Here is a 22,015-nt window from a genome sequence, read left to right as displayed (position 1 = left end):
CGTGTGCGTGTGCGTGTGCGTGTGCGTGTGCGTGTGCGTGTGCGTGTGTGTGTGTGTGTGTGTGTGTGTGACTGAAAGAGCCTATTGTGCCTTGATATAAGTTCGTAAACCAATTACAGCATGGCAAAGCTTGCAAACATAGGGAATTCTCGCAACCATCATTTTTCCTACTCAGGGCTGCGGGATCTGAGAACACCATTGCAACTTGAGACGGTTTCAGGCGGATATGTGAGATAAATATTTGTGCACTTCACCCCTTTCGCAAACTGGTGACCAATGTAAAAATATGTTATTTTTAATCTAGTTTTTCAATGAAAAAAAATTGGAAACGAAAAGGAAGTATCGGATGCGCTTCATTTTTTGCAGAAAATACGTAAGCTCTCAGGAATCAATGGTCAGCGTTTGTTGTTAACAGTTTTTTCAACTTGGAAAGTGGTTTTAAAAATGCACAAATCGGTTTCTTTCCCACTGGCGAATGATATGTAGAACTGTGGACGGTCGATTTTGTCGCAAATTTTCCATCTGGGGCATCTTGATAAGAGTAGACCTTCTGAACACGTTCAGCCATTTACACGGCAACATGTGAAGCATATCTGCCGATGTGATATGATTTGCCAGGCGCTAAGCTGACTTCATGCGGCATCCTAGTTTTGCTGGCCGATGGCGCTCTTGCAAAAAAAAACATTTATTTTTTGATGGGGCAGGTCGGTAAATAAAGCATGCAAAATCGCCACACAAAAAGTTGTGAAGCGGTCCATCGAATGGGTTGCGAGATATCAGGGGAAAGGCCCAGAAAGCTTCTCATATATCCAGGTCCCAGGCGGCGCACAGTAATCGGTTTATCTGGAGCTCCAATGACATTTTGGGCTCATCCTGTCTGCCCACGCCAAACCAGCACCATAATTCGCAGCGTTGTTGCCAGGCAGCAAAAGAAGATACAACTTAATGTGAGCGTTCTAATCATTTAACTCAACTTCAGATATGTTAACGTCGTAACTGGGCGGCGCGGTATGCTAGCGACTTGCCACAGTGCAAACCTCAGAATTCCATTCACGCTTAAATAATTCTTAAGCCATTCATGGATGTTTTTCACGTTGCTGCAAATAGCGATCGTAGTGCGTCCTTCTGAGCCAGCTACTCTCACTCAGCCTTCTCGTGCGAATATTAAAATAGCTGGCCGCGGTCAACAGCGTCCACATGTGGAGCCTCCACGCATCTGACATTCTGATGCCACGCATCTGAGCCCGTGGCCATCGGCGCGAGCCTCCACGAGTATCTGGCCGGGGCAAGCGAGGCTGCCGGCTCGGCCGCACGATAAAATGTGGTCCGGTAATAGCCGCACGTGACGACAGGCCGGCCAAATTGCAGGTGACGTGAGACGCAGCCCAGATCTTCGCGCCCGAAGGGCCTCGGACGTGATCTGCGACGCACACGACCCTGGCGAATGTGGGGGGGGGGGGGGGGCACAGCTCGGTCAGCAGCGCTGAACGAAAATATCAGCCAACAGATCCACGGAGGGTCGACTGAGCCATCCATAGAAGCTAGGGATGCTCCTGTCCACCCGGTCGGCCACGGGCAGACTCCCAGCGTGGTCCAGGCGGGAGTTGGCGAGGGTCACTATGTTGTGATACGTAACATCGGTTGCTGGGGGGTGCTCCCGACATGGTGGCTTCGCTAAAACGCCGACGAGTGGTCAAATACGTTTGTCGCTTCAACGAAGCATGCGCCTACCTTGCAGATCAATTTGCATTTGTCAACAGCTTCATCTCAAGTAGTCTCGCCGCGACACCTGGAGCGCATGGTCGCTGCTTCGTCCTCCTAATCCGTCCGTTTGAATCTGCCGTCTTCAGAACACGGCTCGGAGCGATTGGCCGGCCACAGAGCTCATCCGACCTCGGACTGCGCACGTTCACGCGTGTAGAAGAGCGCCGGTGCGCGACATCCGCAGCGGCCGGTCGGAGCGGTGGCGGCGGTGATGACGACAGCTCGGCACCACCCTGCTTTGAGAGCTGCCAATACGTCAACACGTCACAACATGCGTCAAGATCACCGGAAAGCAATGGAGCACTGGCGCGGGCTACTGATGTCTCAAAACCGCCAATGTGCGTGCCATTCCTGTGCTCCCCGAGGCGCCGTAAATATACCACAGTCACGGGCAGTTGATGCGTCGCTGGGCTCAGCCCGAGCGCTGTTTTTGTGTTCCCCGGGGCACGCAGAGCCGGTGACGTTTGTTGTTGCCATCTCGCTGTTTTGCCGACTGCGAACGACCAGCGAATCTCAAGCGGACGGATCGCTGGCGTGCGCGTGGGCGAACAAGGCATGACGTAACAAGTGGCGACGTCCGGGGCCGGCGCCGCGGGCTCCTTAGGCAGGGTTTGGACGACCACGCTGCTGCAGGACTGAATGATAGGGAATGACTCATATGAACATTGTTGGAATAAAAAGGCATTGGGTGTTACAGAGCGTTTGACGAAAGATATTCGATCATGTGTTGTAATGAAACTTGTCCCTCGCAACCATCATGACAAAGCGTAGTAGGCACTGTATGACATTCCATAACTTCGTCGCGTGCAACTTCGGTGTGCATTTTTACCATTACAAAGTAAATTTTCCTAAAGTTTGGTGGTAGATGCATCACTTCTTGTGTTTGGCCTTGAACACTGCGTGATTATATAAGTACTTGGCTTTCCACCATACCATTACTTTTTGCTGCCTAAAAATGCAATGCAAAACGGGTCAAGGCTTGTACACTTCTGCTTCTGAAGGCTTCTGGAACAGAAACTACTTCTGAAAGCTTCTCAGTCTACTGGAACATGGCTTCCACAAGTCTCAGCTACGAACCGCAAGATTTGAAGAAGTCTACCTACTACTAGGCACCTGCTCAGAACTATTAGATTCGCCACTGAAAATGTTCAGCATCATTCCATGATAAAAAACAGACGGGAAAGCAAATTCATTCGACTTTCCGAAGATATATTTACCGGACATGTGCCGTAGTTTATATCCCTTTGCCGCATCTAAAGCCCACTTGTAAGAGCCACAACGTGGGAAAGTGCCACAACACGCGCGTCCGTTGTAAAAGCTCTTTGTTTTGCAGAGCAAAGCAAGGAAAAAAGACATTTAAAGCAAATGGACATGCCGACCGCGGGGTTTTGATTACTATTAGCCCATTGGCCCAATGTCCACCGTTTAGCGCAGCTACGGGGCAGATTGCTTGGCCTATGGAGACTGCAACGCCGGGCGTCAAGGTTGTCTCTAAGAATTGCGAGCGCGTGTGTTCAAAACCATGTTGCATTTTTTTCTGAATCATCAATTCTGACTGGATGTTAAACGTTTTAAGCCAAACATGTGCTAGCCATGCAATGCAAATTTTGGACTTCATTTCGATCTACAATCTACGTTCAGGAGGTCCTCAATATCACTGAAGAACACAGCAAAAATCAGACAAAGCCTCTGAGTGCTATCGGTTTAAAAAGAGTCAACTGAACCTTTTTAAAATGAAGAGCGCCGTTGATTTGGCCATGTTGTCGTTAAACTCATGAATTTTACAATGTACTGACTTCCAAATGCAACTTAAGTTCAACTCGCAGTTGCCTTTCATTTCAGTTTCTGTTCTGGTTAGAGGGCAAAAATAACCATGACATGAAAAAACCGTGGCCCTCGTTACTAAACGACTTATGTCCAGCAGTTTTTGTTGTGGGGCGGCTTTTAACTGGCAAGGAGCCTTTGTCAACCCTGTGTCCCACCCCCTCCTTGGCAAGTGTTGTTAACAAGTGAGCTATATTCGGCGATTTTTTTGCGGCAAACCATCGGGGTGGGGGACCTCTGTTAACCCGGTGCCCCCTTGGCAAGGCTCTGACTAGGCCCCAATCTGCGTACACAAGCAGATTAAGTCAACTACGTTGAGTGAGGAGCAAATGAATGCCCGTTGTACCAATTTATGCCTATGACAGGCAGCTTCCCGAGAGCTTATTTCCTGCTGTGTTTTGGCGTAAGGAAAGATGATCCGGAAATACATATTATGGTAGGTGCCCAGTATATACCCTGCACATCATTAAGTAGCGATGCTGATCCATAAACATCCAGCAAAGCAGTCGTACGACCAGTTCGCAGTCGGTTATGCGGGGGCAGCCGGGTCTGGGCAGTGGCCGCCGACGGCGGGCGGGTGTAGGGCTCATATAAGGAAAATCTGGAGGAGGGGCTTTAATTCTGTGATTTGTTTTTTACAGGGGAAACTCGAGTTTTATGAATTGCCACTTTGTTTTTCGAAGTATTTGAATTTTTGTATTTGGGCACGATGTGTGTGCGCAGACTTCACCATTCAGAGATCCGCCGCACAGCCCGGGCAGGACGCAGACTTCACCATTCAGAGATCCGCCGCACAGCCCGGGCAGGACGCAGTGCACATTGGGACGCTCTGAGGAAATAGTGTATGGAAGTGCACAAGTGTAAACACTTTATTAGATGCGTTTTAACAGATGCTTCGAATGCCTGGTATATCGATTTGATCATCGCTCCATGTATCGATTCCACTGCCGCATTGTCAAGTATTGCAATACCTTCAGTCAGTGGGGATAAGGGAAGTATTCGGAAATGCCAGTATTGCGAGTACATGCATTTTGAGTCACGAGGACCGCTCCTTGTGCTAACTCTCGTCGGTTGGTCGGGCCCCATTCTTGTATGTGCGGCAAATGACACAGCTAGCCTAAATCCAACGCGTCAATGGCAAATGATTTGCCAACCTATATCCTAACCATACGCCCGTCTTAGGAAGCCTGATTCTTTCAGCTAACGTTTGGGAGGAAAGTTGTATGTATGACTTTAATATCATAAATTTCTTTCAAATCATCGTCCTTCGTATGCACATTTTTAACGGCGAGTTATTTACTTCCGTTTATCACACCTTGGTAGAGCTAGTTTCCTGTCTTAAAAACAGACCACCTAATGCAAATATTTAAAAACCGATACGGTTCTCCAGTCAGTGTGAAAGCCACCGCTGCACATGGGAAACAGCGATCAACAACAGCTATGCATCGGTAAATATGTGAAAAATCGTGGCTCCAGTTGCATTTGAAGTGATCGACACCGGGCAACGGGATAACGTAACGCATCGATCCCCTTCTAGGAGCATGAGAGTGTCAGGTACCAGCCACTCGGCGGATGGCTTTCCGATGTCATGCAGCGCCCAAACATGTCCCATGGGCCATCGGCCAGAGGCGCACCACGTGTCACCTGCCGGTCATCGCTCTTTCGATGACAAGGTGATTTCTGCAGCAACCGGGCGCGCTCGCAAGCAGTGTTGCGAATGTGACGTGGGCGTGCGGTGTGTGGTTTGTCGCTGGCACATACAGTCGTCCCCCAGTCGTTGCTGTGATCCTTTCATCTGAGGTCAAGTGAGGAATGGAGATGAACGGGAACGGAAGCTTGGCATACATGAAAAGCATCGAATAATGTGTAACAGACAATACCGTCCTGGTACACAACATCACATTTTGCCCTGTTGCTCGTTGCTTTTATGTATCTTTTGGTCAGCATAGTATCTTAGGTAGCGAAAGCTCACAGTTGAAATGAAAGTACAGAGCTGAAAGTTTTTGAGAGTAGGGAAAGGCCCGATGATGTAATACGATCTATTTGCCATTGGAAGCTCTGGTGACTTCCCAATTGGCAGGTTTCTTTAGCGTGATGATATTTAACTCTCACCCCCGCCCCCCCCCCCCCCCCCTCCCTCCTTCTCTAAGCCAATTAACTGGTAGAGTTGGCTGAGAAGCCAAATTTATTCCAGGATCGCACGATCCCAGCGAATTTATGAGCCAATTTCGCGAGGAGTCCATAAAACAAGTGCTTCTGTTATGTCCCCAATGGGTAGTCACCCGGTTTCATAAATCCCACGTGACTTAGGACAAGGGATATCAGGCAGGTTGAGCTGATTTCTCATAAAGCAGCCACACCCAGAACTAAGCCCGTATGAACATGGGACTGACTAAGAAACCACTTAAGCACGTAATATCGGCATGTTTGTCTTCGCACATATGTATCACTCCGTTTTAAACTGGTGCAGAGTGGCCTTTACTCCGATTTTTGTCACGACGCTTCTCAAAATTTGCTGAGAAATTATGAAAATTTTAAACTACTTGCTCTGGGCCTTCCCGAGATATAACACAAATATCAGGAACATCGAGTATATTTGTTAATTACCGGCGATGATTCATGACCCACAGGCATCTGTATATTCACAGGCACCTGCTGGTGGCTTCCGACAAAACCTGGCACGAGTAAACAAAACGAACACACATGATTGATTAGTTGTTATGAACAATATTCCAGCGTATCCCACGTTCAACATGAAATTCAACACCGAACATCATTCTAAGTTTATATGCAGATATCACGTTGCTGGGTGCCGGTATAAAAATAGTTAAATTCATCACGAACAACCTCGAGGCTGCCTTCTTGGCCAATATGACAGCGGGTAGAAGGTACCACGCAGACATGCATGACATACGACTATAACACTGTAAATGTTGGTCCACAGCGCCCCGACTGGCGTCGGTTACGTCTAGTTGGCAGAGCGAGAGAAAGCCACTTAATACGTCATGTCGCCGTGGAATTAGAGGGCAGGACAGCACTGGTGTGGTCCCTGTTGAGAGCTGAAACATTGATGGGTGTTCTGCGGTCGCCGATGCTGCTGTGCTCCAGGTCAGCCCTCCGGCCCAGTCGGCAGCTATCGCTGAGCATATCAGTGGGATGGCTACCGGCTTCGGACCGCAAATGGATTGGGCGGTGGCTTCTGGGCCCAACCCCGTAGCTTCCGGGCCTAACCGTTGAACACGAGGTCCCTGCGACTTCCGGGCCCAGCCGCTGAGCACCGGATCCCAGTGGCTCCCAAGCCCACCGGAGGGACACGGAACCTCTCGGGTCTCCGAGCGCTCCGACGGAATACGGGGTGTGGGCGGTCACTGGCGCGGGGCAGAGCGGAGCGTCTACGTGGTCTCCGGGTCCGGTCGTCCGCTGCTAAGTCGGTGCCAGCGGTCGTGGCGGGTGTCCACGTAGTTCAGAGCGTCGAACCAGTGGCGCAGCAGAGCGCCGCAAGAGTCTATGCTCAGACTCAGGCCGCCTGTCGGTGGACCAGGCAACGGCGTTAGACGCACTCGGGGAGGCCAACTATAACGTACATGGGAGACGGGCGCCCGCAGCAGAGCGCCGCAAGAGTCTATGCTCAGACTCAGGCCGCCTGTCGGTATACCAGGCAACGGCGTTAGACGCACTCGGGGAGGCCAACTATAGCGTAAATGGGAGACGGGCGCTCAGACTCAGGCCGCCTGTCGGTGGACCAGGCAACGGCGTTAGACGCACTCGGGGAGGCCAACTATAACGTACATGGGAGACGGGCGCTCAGACTCAGGCCGCCTGTCGGTGGACCAGGCAACGGCGTTATACGCACTCGGGGAGGCCAACTATAACGTACATGGGAGACGGGCGCTCGGTATGCGGCGCATAACAAGGTTGAATGGCTCCCATGTCCTACGTGCAGTGATCCATTGGGTGATCTCACGGCTTCATTTACAGCAAAGTCAGGGGATTCTCTGATGAAGGCTCTGTTGTAAAAACTTAACAGCTAACGTGTTTTGGTTCGAGAAAGATGAGACATCTGAGATTGGCCCCGACATCAAGGAAAAACAGATAGGTTAGGCTGGTAGTTGTATGAAACAGCTCCATAGCTGTTTTAGCATATAGCATAGCAAAGCTCCAAAGGTTCCAAACGCAATTAGGAGCAGTTTCTTGCAACTCGTGCCCTATTTATTATTATTTTTGCAGCTGCTCGCTCTCCAGTCGTCTTCCGTCTGCTGAGCATCACTTTCAGACTCCTGCTACGTTTCACCTTCAGACTTCAACAAGGGCAAATAGCGTATTTACAGCGCTATACACCATGGTGAAGTGTACGCATTAATACGCACGATTGGGGATAAGGAAAAATTCGGATGAAGCCAGATGCTTCCCACTTCATTGTCGGGTCCTGGCAAATCTTCCTATTCTAACATTTTCCTATTCTAGCGAGCAGGAAAAATAGTCTCCGGAAAGATTTTTACCAAGGTGCCCATGTTCACAATTTTCATCGCAACGAAGTTACCTCACATCGACAGGACTAAACGGCTACAAAGCTAGTATGATGATGCTAGGGCTGCAAAATGCCAATTTTATATCTATGCCTCCGTGCCTAGATATTAAGGCTCGATTTGGAGGTGATTTAAACATCACCAACTGTCTGCCAACCTATGGATGTTAAAGTGATGTACATTACCCTACAAGTTTTTACTACTTACTATTACCAGTGGACAAAATATATTTTTTCAGAGAAAAATAAAACTGTTATGACTTTGTAGCGCGAGCACGACAACGCGACAACTTTTATTTCTCAGGTGCAATTGCCATTTTCACTTGCCCTGTGTCAATGGTCATCACGTGTTATCCTACGTTCACCGTCGTATTTTGCAGAAACTTGAGATTACAAATCGGAATAGGCTTGCAAAGATGCATATATTTTCCGTTCATCGAGCACATTGATGTATTTGGTATGTAAGTGCCTTGTATGACGTCATTTCACAATTTTTTATCCGTTACCGCAATCGACAGTGGGATTTGCTCTTCGACGCCTAGCTTCCAACTTGGGAAAAATTAGATTAAGGCATTTTTCTCTGTTCTCCGCCCCAAAATTTAGAGGAATAAAAACGAGCCTTAACCCCTCTCAAATTACAGGAATAAACGGATTGTTCCTCAAATATGTCCAGCTTTCTTCTCAAAGTTGAGGGGAAGGGGCTAAGCTCCCCCAGCTGAATGGGAAGCTTGATACCTGTTATATGTGTTTACGTCTCACGTGGTCGCCGCCATGGGGAGTATAAAGAAACGTGAGACAAATCGCATATGCGTTGACACGCATGCACAACAATAACGAGCCTGGCGAAGACAAAGACATACTGGGAAGCGTTTTTGTGGCATTTGTCCACAGACCTCGTCAGCTTACCGAACGCCAGGCGGGATTTGTTACATTTCCCCTGATTGGTTGGTGGTGATGTGTTCCCTTCTCGGGCTGCTTCCATGGCGGAGCGCCGCGTGAACTCTTGGATCGAGCGGCGAACGATCGGAATAGTTTGGATCCTAGGATTTGCTCCGTGTTTGAAGTCTTGCATTTTATAATGTAAATACTTGAGAGCTCGGAATATGACCCGGTAGGCATCCTTTCGGACACACTAATTGCACTAATTAGTGCGTGTTTTCTGCTGCATAGAGCGGGTAGGAGATAGTCTCGCGTAGAGATTGCCCTCAGCGCAGAGCATACCGATGAAATCGTTGCTCTTGCTGATATCCTTGTCGTAGACGCGAAGGTCGAGGACGCGGCGGGGCAGATCACAGCGACGACAGGCAAAGTTGAACTCCTCGTTGAACTTGGGGCTGGGGCTCTTCCAGCGGATGCCTGTTTTGTACTTGGCCCCCCTCGGCCGCAGTTGCCTGTGGGTGCCGCCGGGATAGTTAGCGTTCGCTCTGGCATGACTGGCGTACAGAGCGACACGTCCCGTCGGGTGACAAATCGCTCGACAAACACCTCACACACAGCTAATGCTCGACTGGGAGGGGATTTAGACGATCGTGGTCAGTGAGCAGACATGGAAGGGGGTCATGCGTTCAGCTATCGCGGGGAGCACTTCGTGGGAACGTTCAGCAGCGACGACGCGGTATTTCTTTAGAGTCCGGGAAATGCAGCCGGTTACGTGTGCGCAAAGTCGCTCAACACAAGTTGTCGGAAATGATGAATAATTTTTCCCAAGCCTGCTGGAGAAACGAAACTGAAGATATTGTAAAGCGCTCGTGCAAAGCCATTAAACATCAGCGTGTGATAATGGCCTTGTCGGGAAACTAGCGCCTTCGTTGGAGAACATTGAAGGCCTCACGTGGAACTGTAAGCGATCATTTCATTCGCTTTAGCCGGTCAGTGACCAGCGCTACTTAAAGCACGCAGGGAGCAGTAGGAACTATCCGACTATTTTTCATGAGTTTCTCCGGTGTGAATGCGCAGATCTGTACATTTTCTTGTCTACCCACAAATTTAACCCTAGCGCGACGTTTAAAGCAAGGAAGAAGAAAATCGACTAGAAAATTGTGATATTACAGGTAGACAGAACCAACAACGTAGCCACCGTCTGAGCGTGAGAATGGCTGCTGATGCACTTCCGGTATATCTGTAGCAATTAAATATTCCTGACAGCCATGACTGTTTGTATGCACATTGCCATATGTTATAATGCAAAGGTCATGTTGGGTCAACGAAGTCAATTCAGGTCAAGTTCATGATAAGCAATGGGGCCAAACTAGGTCGGCATCACAGCAGTCTGCAGTCATGCAGTCTGAGGGTGCAAACAGCAGTGAGGTGAGCACCCTTGTATGCCCTGAGAAAGTGCCAGCTTGTTTGCCAGCATCATCAGCTATTGCACTGACACCGCGCATGCTGCGCAAGTGGCCATAGTGTTTCCCGCAGTGTCTGATGATAAAGCCTTACTAGTCAAGACGTACATTGCCGATGTTTCTCAAGGGTGTGCCGGTAGTGTAGTGTTTGAAGTGTCTGCATTAACTACTACACTACCAGCACCATGGTGGTTATCGCGTCTGCGCTAACCACTGCGCGCCTGAGAAGGCAGAGGCACGGGTTCTATTCCCAGCGGTGCCCGCCCCCCCTTCCAGAGTGAAAGGCAGGCGACGCCACATAGCCTCAGCAGCTAATGCGTCGTAAAGCCTCAATGGAACATTGACGTTTCTCAAGCAATCTGTTTTAGCTTTACATGAATTAAGAAGTATATCAAAGCCGAGAACATCGTCTAAAAAAGCCATCTGAGCTTATAACGATTCTGCATTACGAGTATCAGGTCAGCCCTCATGACAACAACTTTTGAATGTGCACAAATTGGTTAGCAATGGTCAGTACATACTTGCAAAACTTGTGAGCACTCTTGCGGTTCTGTCCTCGGAAAATGCACTCCTTGACATCCGTCATAGATTGGGGTACACGGTACATTTTCATTGCATCGTATTCGTAGCGATTCACGAAGATGACAGTCTAAGCCATGCAAAAACATGCAAAAATTGACATGTCTGACATCATTTGACATCTTAATATATTGTTCTAGGGTCATGCCTTTTCACACAACGTAGTTCCATGTAGCTTCCACATAAGATCGGAGTTTCGTTACTCTATCTCTTACGGTTCTCGAGATGGTAGGAGAGGGTGAGATCCGCCACCCGCCCCCCCCCCCCCCCCCTCTCCTCCACTGTGCGCAATTTTCAGAGGCTCTCCACTACGCGGCTTGAGCAAAGTGGCACATCTGATATTTCCCCCGCCCCGCCCCCCGGATCCCATGATCTTTCATGAAGCTCCCAATGACATAAAGCGACTGGCGTCTTGCGGGCAGCACGCCTCATGTACTTGACAACTCCGAAAGTTATTGATCCCAATCCCAGCTGCAGCTTTCGAACGGGCTGGCCACTGACCCGTCCAGGGCATCAAAACTTACCGCAACTCGGGGTCACGCCTTGAAGCAACTCACACTTTGACGAAGGGGTCTGGGATGCCGTTGCCGTCGAGGGCGGGCAGCTCTGCGCACCGCACCACGCCCACCACCAGAGTTTGCCGTGACGTCACGTATTTCAGTGACAACAATATCCGGCCCTGGGGCAGCTCGGCGCAGTCGTCATATGCGCCCTAAAAAATGCAAGTATTTTCAGCGGCTGGTGAAGCGACCTGACCGGCTTCAGCCACCGATATATGGCTCGGGTGCAATCCGCGCACGGCATGCTTTGCATCGCAATTGACCGCGTGGTATATGCAATCAAGCGGGGCGGAATGATGTATGGCGTCGGCAGGAAAGCGTAACTCAGGCTGCGCCCAGAACTTCAGCTGCTTGTAAATGTATACAAATGGCAATTTTTCGCGGCGCCTGACAGGAGGACGGCGCGGGAATGTCTTGTGTTCATGGTCACTAGCTAGCTATTGCAATGGAACGAACACATAGTTCGAGCGAATGCTGTACTTTACAATGTTGCTTTCCGTCCGTAATACCTGAAGGACAAAGCACCTGGTCCGCTAAAGTGACGATATTCTTTAGCGCGCAGATGTCTGGATTTCCATGAACAGGAAGTCATATTTTAGAAATCTAGCTCTACCCAGGCATAACAGGGATAGCAGGCATGGCAGGCATATTCAGGCATAATAGCAGCATGGGTTTCACTGTGGGCTGCTCACTGGTGTTAATCTTCAGCGAACACCAAAAATACAGTGAAGGGGCGTTGTGGAATCACGGTTGGCTACATGTCTGGCAGACTTTAAACGGTTTGAGTGCAAAACAAATCCATGTCGTCCAGCCAGAATGTTTCAGAGCAAATTTTCCACGAGCTCAAAGCTTTGAAGTCTCCCAAATCTGACCTGACGCAGCCTTGCGCTGCGTCAGGACCTGCATTTCACAGCTGAGTGCCCGAGTAGCAAACGGAAATGAGGGGCCCATCGACCGCGAACCTGTACCTCACAGACGGGCGTCAGCGTCTTGCAGAACTGCAGCAGCCGATGAGGCGTCACTTCGGAGAGCCGAAGCTGCGTCTCTCCCAGCACGTCGTGACCGTACGGATCCTCGTCTGCAGGCAACCGCGCACCTGTTACTGCTGGTCTCTTCGCAGTCAGTCACGCACCACTTGAGTCGCTATTGTGTGAACGACAGCAACACCTCTGAAACGTTCATAGAATCAGGTGACTTGCTTCACCGAGGCTTGGACTAACTTTGGTGAAGCCAGCGTGTTGGCTGCCATAACTCACTACTGACGTACTTGCGTAGAAAATGACATTTTTCTGACTGAGCGTGTCCGAGTATTTCTGCAGACGTGGCGTTGAGCACCGCGGGACATTTAAACTAGCAGAAAACTAAGCCCAAAATAAGGAAAAGGTATTCCTTTGTCATCATCTGTACGGGCGTGGCCGGTTAGCCTGCTGCTTGAATTCAGTGGTGCTATGTATGCATGTGGTGGCTACATGTCGTTATACCGTGTCTTTGCAAGGTTTCAGCTTTCCCGCATCATCTGAACATGTTTTCCGCAAACGCGAACTCGAAATGCGCATTGTGTACATTGTACACCAGTCACCAGTTGCAACTTTTTTGGGATCTGGCAGCTTCGCACGGAAAAGACGTGGAAAAGACTGCAGAGGTTAATAATAAGATGCAGTGTCAACATTTCGACGACGTCCATCATGCGCTATGAGGGTTGATCAGCAAAGTATAGCGCTGTGACGTCCCCCCCCCCAAAAAAAAAATCCCTCAGAGCTTAGTGCTCTTCATCATGTCTATCTACATCTCCGCCCGTGGGAGGCTTCCTGCCGTCTCCGTCCTGGCAGAGTTGTTGTGCTGGTCACACGCCGTGGGCGGACGGAGGCCTGGGAAGCGTCCCGCTGTATCAACACGCCAGGCGGGCAAATCCATCACTTGACAGTGGAGATCCCCTCCCGGTCCCGAACCTTTGGTTAAACGATGAATAGGATGCTGGAATAAAGTTTGCTTAGAAATACAGGGCGAAGCATGTTTGGACCATTAATATGCGTCGACTGATGGATCACCGCGGTCCGGTTTAGACCCTGTCATTTTTCGGTGTGAAAAGAGTGCTGCTGCATAGGGCTGTCCATGAAGATGGACCCTGAACCGAGAAGCATAGCCCCATTCAGAATGATTGAGTTTATATTTTCACCACATGGTGTGCGGATACCGCAGCAAGTGTGAAAATACAAGGAATATTAGCCAAGAGCATAGCCCATTGCTTCCGTTTCAGGTTCATGTGTAAGACATACACTATAAGCCTGTCGATGCATTGGCCTCCGTGTGGGGTTAGACCACAAGTGATGCATGTTTTATTCCCGAACACACAACACGCATTTTGTATTGGCACGCTGGTTCCGGTCCATTCAGATCCAGGCCCATCAATGGCGGCGGATGATGCCTGCTGCGACCATGAAGGCCACGGGCTGCCCCGAGCAGCTCGTCCTATGGACGGGTCAATGAATAGACCAGCCTTACCGAGCACTGAAAGGCGCAGGGAGCTGTTCACCACCACGTCGGCCGACACGTTAAAGTAGGTGAGAGTCTCGTCGAACTCAGCGTCACCCGAGCCGGACACCACCTTCGTCCGCAGTTTGTTGGTCTGAAGGGTCGGCAGAGCGAACTCAGCGCGGTCGCGCAGGCGTTGCGTGCATGGTACGTGGATACCCGCGCGAGAGCTGACAATTGTAAACCCTAAAGTGAAGTGAAGTGAAGGTTTATCATTTGAAGACATTGAAGCAATGATCAGTCATGATGACATAAGCTTACTTATAGCTATTGGTGTACTTTTAAGTGGAAAAGGCTGCTCTAGACAACACACTATCACTGTTAAGCAAGTGTGCTTCTCAACACCTCTTTTTTTATTACGTCATCGTGCCTTGCACAACACTGATTGAGAGACAACTCGCGGGAATTAAACCTGGAAATCGTGCTCACTAACGCCAGATAAAAATAAGTCGGCATCTTGGCAGCTTATTTGTATTGGCCTTGATTACCGCATGGACAACTGAATAACAGGATTTAAATGATGTTCTTATAGTGGCATTAATGCCTTAGTGATCTTAAAATAGTCTCCTCGAAATAGTCTGCACATATTCGCAGGCGTGCAGCTCAGAAATTAAAACGGTTTAAGCCTCAAGAAGGGCAGGGCTGTGAACTGTACCGAACGGTCTTAAAGATGGCTATTTCAGTTTTTTAAATGACCCAATTTCGACGAAACCGTCACTTACCGCGACTGCATATGTTTGCATCGCGCCATCAACGTGCCTGATGGGCACGGGCTATCAGTGGGCTATGATGGGCTGTCAGTACCCTGATCAGGCGCCGATCTGAACTATCTCAGCGGCACACTAGAGCCACCGATGGCGAAAGTGTACCGCAGACCACCGCTGCAAAACACCCTCGCTTAGCGTGCGTGAAAAGGGCATTCCCCTATCGAGCCGTGGCGGTGTGGAATCGCCTCCCTGCTGCCACGCCCCAGTGTAAAAGCTTAAATGAGCTCAAGGGCAAAGCAATGTCTTTCATCAGGGAACTTACCTAAGTTGACCAACTGGGCATGACGTGCAGGTGCTCATTGTATCATTAGTCGTTCATGTTTTATAACATCGCATGTGTATTGCTAGCGTTGCGTCCCATTTGCATGTGTTGCGTGTCTTGTGTTTATCTATGTGACATGTACTGACGCGGCGTTAGAATAGCCACTCGCTAGGTTTCACCAAGATTCGCAATAAAAATAATACTAAGAACAAACTCATACAAAGGTGGAACTCTACCTTCAAACGCAAAAATAATTTCGGGAACATTTCCACTTCATCCGTGCTACTAATCACCGATGCTGGTGGACATTCAAGCTGTCCAGCTGCAACGTGAGTAACTCCTACTAAACCGGTCGACGTCCCCCACTGTATTGGCTCACAGTCTTAGGGACCAGCCAAAGAGAGTTTTTATCTAAGGCAACATCAATCCCCAGAAGAGACACCGGCCATTTACTTCGACGAAGTTAAGGAACTATGACTGCGACACGTTTCACTCCTGTTCACATGAAAACATGTAGCCCACTTGCTTACTTCTCTGACACTCGCCACCACATGTGACGAGTGGTGTGATGTTTCTGTTGCAAGAACTGTCAATGATTCGGAATAAACATGGCGGGTACTTTCCTCGTAGGTCTCCATACATTTCACTGGACTTTAAAAGCTCTTCACAATTACTTGACGTGGACAATGGATTCACGAGCATTTTACAGTCGCCAGTTGTGCCACAAGGAAGTATGTATCTTCTTCTCTCAGTTGTTATGCTTCATAGGATAGTTTCCCATTCGGCTGGAGGAGAGAGGGGAAAGGGCTTTAGCCCCCAAATGGGATTCTGGTCCCCCCACTTTAAGAAGAAACTGAACCAAACCTGGGGAGCAATGCATTTGCTGGAATATTTCACAGGAAGCTTTCGTCATTTTCGCTGTTTATCCCGCCCCCCCCCCCCGTTCCCTATCCCGTTTGGCTGAGTTGGTCAAGGGGGGGCCCTTCACAAACTCAGCCAAACTCAAACTTGAACAGGCGCGTCAAGCCACGACCAGATTTGGAACGGAGCCGCACTTTGGGATCTTAAACTACCTTTAAGTTTAAAGCGTCAGCTGAACGTAATTGAGGACATAAAACTTCAAGTGAGGATTAAGAAACGATTTTCGCACTTTCGAGGGACATTAGAATTGTTCTGCAGTGGTGCTAATCACAAAAGGCTTTAGCACAAATTCGGTGGCTAGTTCATCTTCGAGCTTCACTAACTCTAAAATAATGCTTGCATTGAAGACATAAAACACGGCACGTGACACCGAAAATCTGGTTAAAAAGAACGCGACGCACATTGCCACGCGCTCCTGTGTGGAGGACCGACTGCACTATCGGTCCGAGCCATGACATAACCGGGATTCGAACTCAAGCCTCCACGTGGAAGTGTTATGCGTTAACCACTTGGCCATGATGTTCCCTTTAATGATTGTCGTCTTTTTGACAAAATGCACGCATCTAAAGCCGGAAAATGCACGTGACTGTCGAGCTGGAAAGAAACAAACGCATGTACTATGCACCCTGTGGAAACATATTTGATGCGAATGTACAGAGATGTGAAGGCATACATTTGGACGGCGAGAATGCATTTAAATGAGTTGATGATTGCGTTCGAATACATTGCGATGCGAAATGCTTTCGATTTGCAACCCTTTAAAGCATGCAGGTTGAATACAAGCTTGAGGCAACGGTTATCCTTCTTGGGTGAGCGCTATGCATTCCAATCATATGAACTCCGTAACCTTGCTCAGCGCAATGCATCTGAGGCGATGCTATGAGGCAATTTAAACACCGGTCTTCTTGGGAGAGTTCGCGATGAAGTGAGCAAACTTGCAAGCTGAGGGAGCTTTCGAGCCCTTTAAATCATCACCAAAGGCGCTAAACACTACCCTGAAATACGGGATGTGTTGTAACACGGACACGCGGGACGCGTGTCACACGTGAGGCACGTGTGACAAAAAGCGGCACGACCACGCTAGCATCCCGTCTACACCTTATGAACTAAAACGTAGGCGAACGTTTACTTCGAGATCTCGACATGGGTGGAGGTCGTGCAGGAATATGTGTATTTCGACCGACCACGCATCTTGATACATCAGAGTAATGTTGCATTAAGTCTGGCGTTTCAATGTTCCAGACATAGTGCAGGCATCTCAAAATACCGCTAAAAGGTAACAGCTTGCCAGACTTTAGTATACCTTCAGCAAACCCGGGACGATGTGGAGCTTGACGTAGCTGTTGATAGTCTCGGCGCCGACTGAGGAGCGCAAACCCTGCCGACCAGACGGGAAAACAGCGCTATTGTCTCAGTACAATCGTCGTGAGGGAACAGACATATATGCCTCTTGGCGACCCTACGCTAAAAACAAACTACTTGCCCAGATGTACAGTATAAGACATAGCTCGTTAGGACCTTTAAATATTATTGTTAAGCGTTATTGTAGGATAGGTTACGCATTACGCAAGGGCCGTTAGGATCCATCACATAGCATTGTTGCGCATCCCAGGCTACATTCATGTCACAACCGAAGCTGAAATGCAACTGAATGCTGAAATGGATTTCAAGCTCCGCTAGGTCTGACACTAATGATGTGAGAAATAGGTACCACGCTCCGTCCCAGTCAATGCAAAATAATGCACCATAAATGCAGATAATGCACGATAATGCACCATACAAACAAATGCAAATAATGCACCATAACGCCGAATGCCTCTGAGGTAGGCGAGCTCCGCAACCCGCATTCAGGACAGCTGAGTAGCCAGGTCAGACTGGGCAGGTCGGACTGGGCAGGTCAGACTGGGCAGGTCAGGCTGGGCAGGCGATGTTAGAAAGTGGCATGCCACATATCCCGAGGGCGAGATTCACCTTGACCTTGTGGACGCAGCAGTGTATCGACTCGGCAGTGGAGTCGATGACCAGGGAGAACTCCACTGTTCTCAGAGGAACTGCGATAAAGACATCGCTTATCAACAGTCGGATTTGCCGTCGAAGTGTTGCTACCCAGCATGCATCGATGCGTTTGCATTGAAGGGTGAGGTCAAACATCGCACCACTTTATTTACATTTTTGTTCTGTCTTTAGTGAGCGTTGCGCCCACCACGCTGCTGGAAATGCCTGCCTGGAACACAGTCAATGCCCAGCCGTCTCCTCCGGGGGCCTCACTGGGGCGGAACGGAACGTATGAACGGCGCACCGAACCGAGGTAGGTGTTACCAGGCGTTATTATTAAGCAATACGGGCAGTAGACCAAGCAGCAGACCGAATGGGACAGCAGAGCGCGTGTAACGATTACGCTGTAGCCTGATGACGGTGAGACCAACATACAGCATTGCATTTCGAACAACACAAGGTTGGAGGCAGGTTGAAAAATGACGTCAACGGTTAATGAGCAATCATTCTGGCTGCTGGTATCATGGAAGACACTCAGTGCATCATTAATGCAAATAATAGGATGCCGGTGCCGGTAAAGGGTCACACAGTCATCGTTAAGGGCGACTCGGAGAAACCCTTGACCATCTTTGGGCTTAACTACCAATTATTCTCAACTGGGCACTAGCATTCATTTCCTTCGGACGGCAAGCAACCTCTACAACAATACCAAATGGCCGTTGCGAAGACAATAGTCGTCATGGCAACAGTGCACCTCCAGACACGGCAAGTCTCTCCCTGTGAACATCCAATGGCTGCCATCGTAATGATGGGCAGGCAAAACCAACATGTTGGATTGGAGGATGGCACACCAATGACTTTGCGGACGTGTTCGCTTTCAGACGATTCTGCGCTTTCTTTCCCGTGAGACGTAAATGGGCCTATAGAGCAGCAGCAGTGCAAAGCGACTGCGCACAATCCGCTCTGTTTCAAACGCGCGGAGCTACGTACAATTCTTACCTTGGCCGTGGGTGGCAGCGGAAGAGCGGCGACCGAGGCGGGAGTCGTCCACCCACGCGCACCGCTCCTGAACCACTGGTGTACTGGCCGAGAGAATGTGAGTTAGGGCAGTGGCAGGACGTCAGCAAACGCACAGAGCAGGTCATCACGACCGGCAGTCTCTCCCCCCCCCCTCTCTCTCTCTCTCTCTCTCTCTCTCTCTCTCTCTCTCTCTCTCTCTCTCTCTCTCTCTCTCCTCTCTCTCTCTCTCTCTCTCTCTCTCTCTCTCTCTCTCTCTCTCTCTCTCTCTCTCTTTTTCTCTCTGTCTTTCTCTCTCTCGCCGTCGCCTTCCCTATCTCTATTCCATGTCAATCTCTTGCTCAGCGAGGTGTGGTAATATCCGAATATTTTCCCGTGTTGGCATTAATTTTTTTTTGACGGCAACGGAAAATCCGACAAGTTGTGAAAACTGGCGAGAAGTTGAGTCGATAGATCATTTGTATACACCACTGATGGCGATCCAATAATTAAAAATCATATCTTATGCTGCTAGAGGCACATTATTACAACTGTCATTCCACCATAAATGGCTAAAGGAAAGCACCTTACGTTCCGCATTTCGACGGAAATGCTGTTATCTTGTTTTTTATGACCTGCACTCGGCAGTTTAATTCCCTGACAAGTCGAAACAGCGATCAAGGAGTTATAAAATCACCACGTGTTAGTGGTTCTTATTACGACAAAAGATCGTATTCAATGTGCCGAAAGGTGTTAGTCAAACGGACGTTATTAAGTAAGCATTTGCTGTATTGACCAAACCTGACCTTTCAAAGTGTGCTCATAGCCATGAGAAATACTCGTAGTCATGATCACAGCTCGAAACGTGGAGCTTTATCAATAAAGCCGCATTGATTCATTCGTGATTGCTCCATAACGTCGCTTGACCAGTTTCTCCTGGTATACTGAAGGCTAATCATTGTCAGAAAAAGAACTCCCAACTAATGATTCTGAGCTACGGCTCAAGGCCTGGCTTGCCTACATCGACACACAACTTCAGGCACTTTTGATGGGGTGCCAGGCACGCATGTCTTCGAGACATGTAATATAATTAAAAGTAACCTATACAGTACAAAAGGCAAAGGCAAAAAGGTTGAATCCTCAATGACACTCTGCGCCTTTTGACAATTTCAGTTTGTCTGCCAAGCATGTTTAATCCCCGTCCTACAAGGGGATCTCAGATGGCTCTAAGGTTATCTGGAATGCCTTTTGAACGGTGTTGAACATGAAATTGAAATCCGGTCCGGCTGCGCTTACTTCATATGTACCCTAGGGCACACCACATGCATTGAATACGCATCCTGCCACGTAGCGTCCGGCTGCTAGGGCGGTCGGCCGACCTTAAACCGCGGACGCAACAGTCACTGCTAAGATCATGACACAGATAACCGCTGGCAACAACGAGGCGAAGTGTGACAACGTTACACAAAAAGCGAGCGAAATGAACTATAGTTTACACGTTAATCATCAGGCAATATAATGTTTCCAGGATTAATTTGTGGGGTCTCACCCTAGGGAAGGAGGTGAGGGTCTTGCTCTATGGGGGCCTTGGAGGCCACCATAATGCTTTTCTCCTTGTCTTCTGAACGGTTCTGAACACCGCGAGGCAATTTTGTGCAGCTGGGCTGAAGTCGCTGGTACACACTTTGTGCGAATGTAACGTTTCTCGTCTTGACAATTCATGATTTATGACGTTTACCTTACGGTCATGTCGGAGCTACTTTGTTCAAAATTGAAACGTAACGCTTGTTTCTCAGAGGAAATGCACTCCAAAGGAGTTTGCTATACTATTTTCTTAATTTCGTTCTTTTGAAATGCATACTATCATTACAGCTGCTTTTGCAAGATTACGTCATACAAAGTCAATGTAGGTCAAACTCGGACCTTTGAGACCAGACATGCATGACCTTTTGAAGGTAAAACAGTGAGAACCTACGACATATGACACTTTTAATTTTTTCAGCCTTTTTATGTATGTTAAACAAGAACGCTTGCGATGTAATATTTACCGTGTATTTTTACACCTATGAAAATAATCAAACAGCTTTGCTCCTGATTTTCCCACTTTTCGTGCATTTAAGACTTGACATCAATTAGGTCCATAGCTACTAAAACTAACAAGAAAAACTATGGCACGTACACATCGCTGGTCATTAACTGGTGGTGCGTTTTTACTCAAAATAACCGCGTGCCTATCATTTTATGCCATTTCATCCGCTGAAGACACCACTTATCTATCACTGGAGGTCATTGACCTGACGCAAACACACTACCTATCACTGAAGGTCATTGTCTTGACGCAAACACACCACTTACCTTTCACTGGAGTTCATCGTCCTGACGCGGACACATCACCTACCTATCACTGGAGAGCATTGTCCTGACGTGAACACACCACTTACCTATCACTGGAGGTCATCGACCGTTGTTGGTTGTCCCTTGCTGAACACAGCACGCTGGAACAACTTCTGCGAACCGGGCTGACCGCGCCTGTAAGCAATCACGCCGGCCAATGCACAGCTGGCAGTGTGGGCAGCTTGAAGCGCTCACTACGAGCATGGGGAAGAATCGATTCAAGCATTCAGGAATTCACACGTACTGAAGTGCCGCTCAGTCGGCCCAGCCAGCAGCAGCCAATATGTTATGACAGCCCCGGTGGCCTAGTTGGTCTGAGCGCCTGCCTTCCGATCCACCCACCCGTTGCGGGGCGGGTTCGATGCGCTTCAGGCGCTCGCTATTTGCTCATGACGGGAATGGCCTGCGGCTGGCGGCAGCGGCCGGGCTAAAGGTCAGTTGACGTCAGAGGGCAGGATGGACTGTGATCTGGGCATTCCGAACGTTAAACTTTCGCCACTAAATTCTGCCCTTGCCTGGAATTGCGCGGTGGGATGGTAGCGGTTATGGCTCAC

General features: G+C 49.0%; 1 protein-coding gene across 1 annotated transcript; it reads right to left on the bottom strand.

Annotated features, from left to right (window-relative positions):
- Positions 1–6,871: 6,871 nt before the first annotated feature.
- Positions 6,872–21,608, bottom strand: LOC119098768 (double C2-like domain-containing protein beta). Its single transcript, XM_037221795.1, has 9 exons — positions 21,509–21,608; positions 19,071–19,153; positions 18,048–18,127; positions 17,380–17,454; positions 14,097–14,220; positions 12,563–12,672; positions 11,592–11,746; positions 9,335–9,504; positions 6,872–7,114 (listed from the first exon to the last, which is right to left on the bottom strand). The coding sequence occupies exons 1-9, from the start codon at positions 21,523–21,525 to the stop codon at positions 6,981–6,983; spliced, it is 948 nt and encodes a 315-aa protein (XP_037077690.1). The 5' UTR covers positions 21,526–21,608; the 3' UTR covers positions 6,872–6,980.
- Between the last annotated feature and the right edge of the window lie 407 nt (positions 21,609–22,015).

This window comes from Pollicipes pollicipes, unplaced genomic scaffold (genome assembly GCF_011947565.3).
Source record: "Pollicipes pollicipes isolate AB1234 unplaced genomic scaffold, Ppol_2.1 Scaffold_4740;HRSCAF=5597_pilon_pilon_pilon, whole genome shotgun sequence".
Lineage (NCBI taxonomy): Eukaryota > Metazoa > Arthropoda > Thecostraca > Pollicipedomorpha > Pollicipedidae > Pollicipes > Pollicipes pollicipes.
Note: the sequence above shows the minus strand (reverse complement) of the source record. Positions and strands in the feature narration are given on the sequence as shown.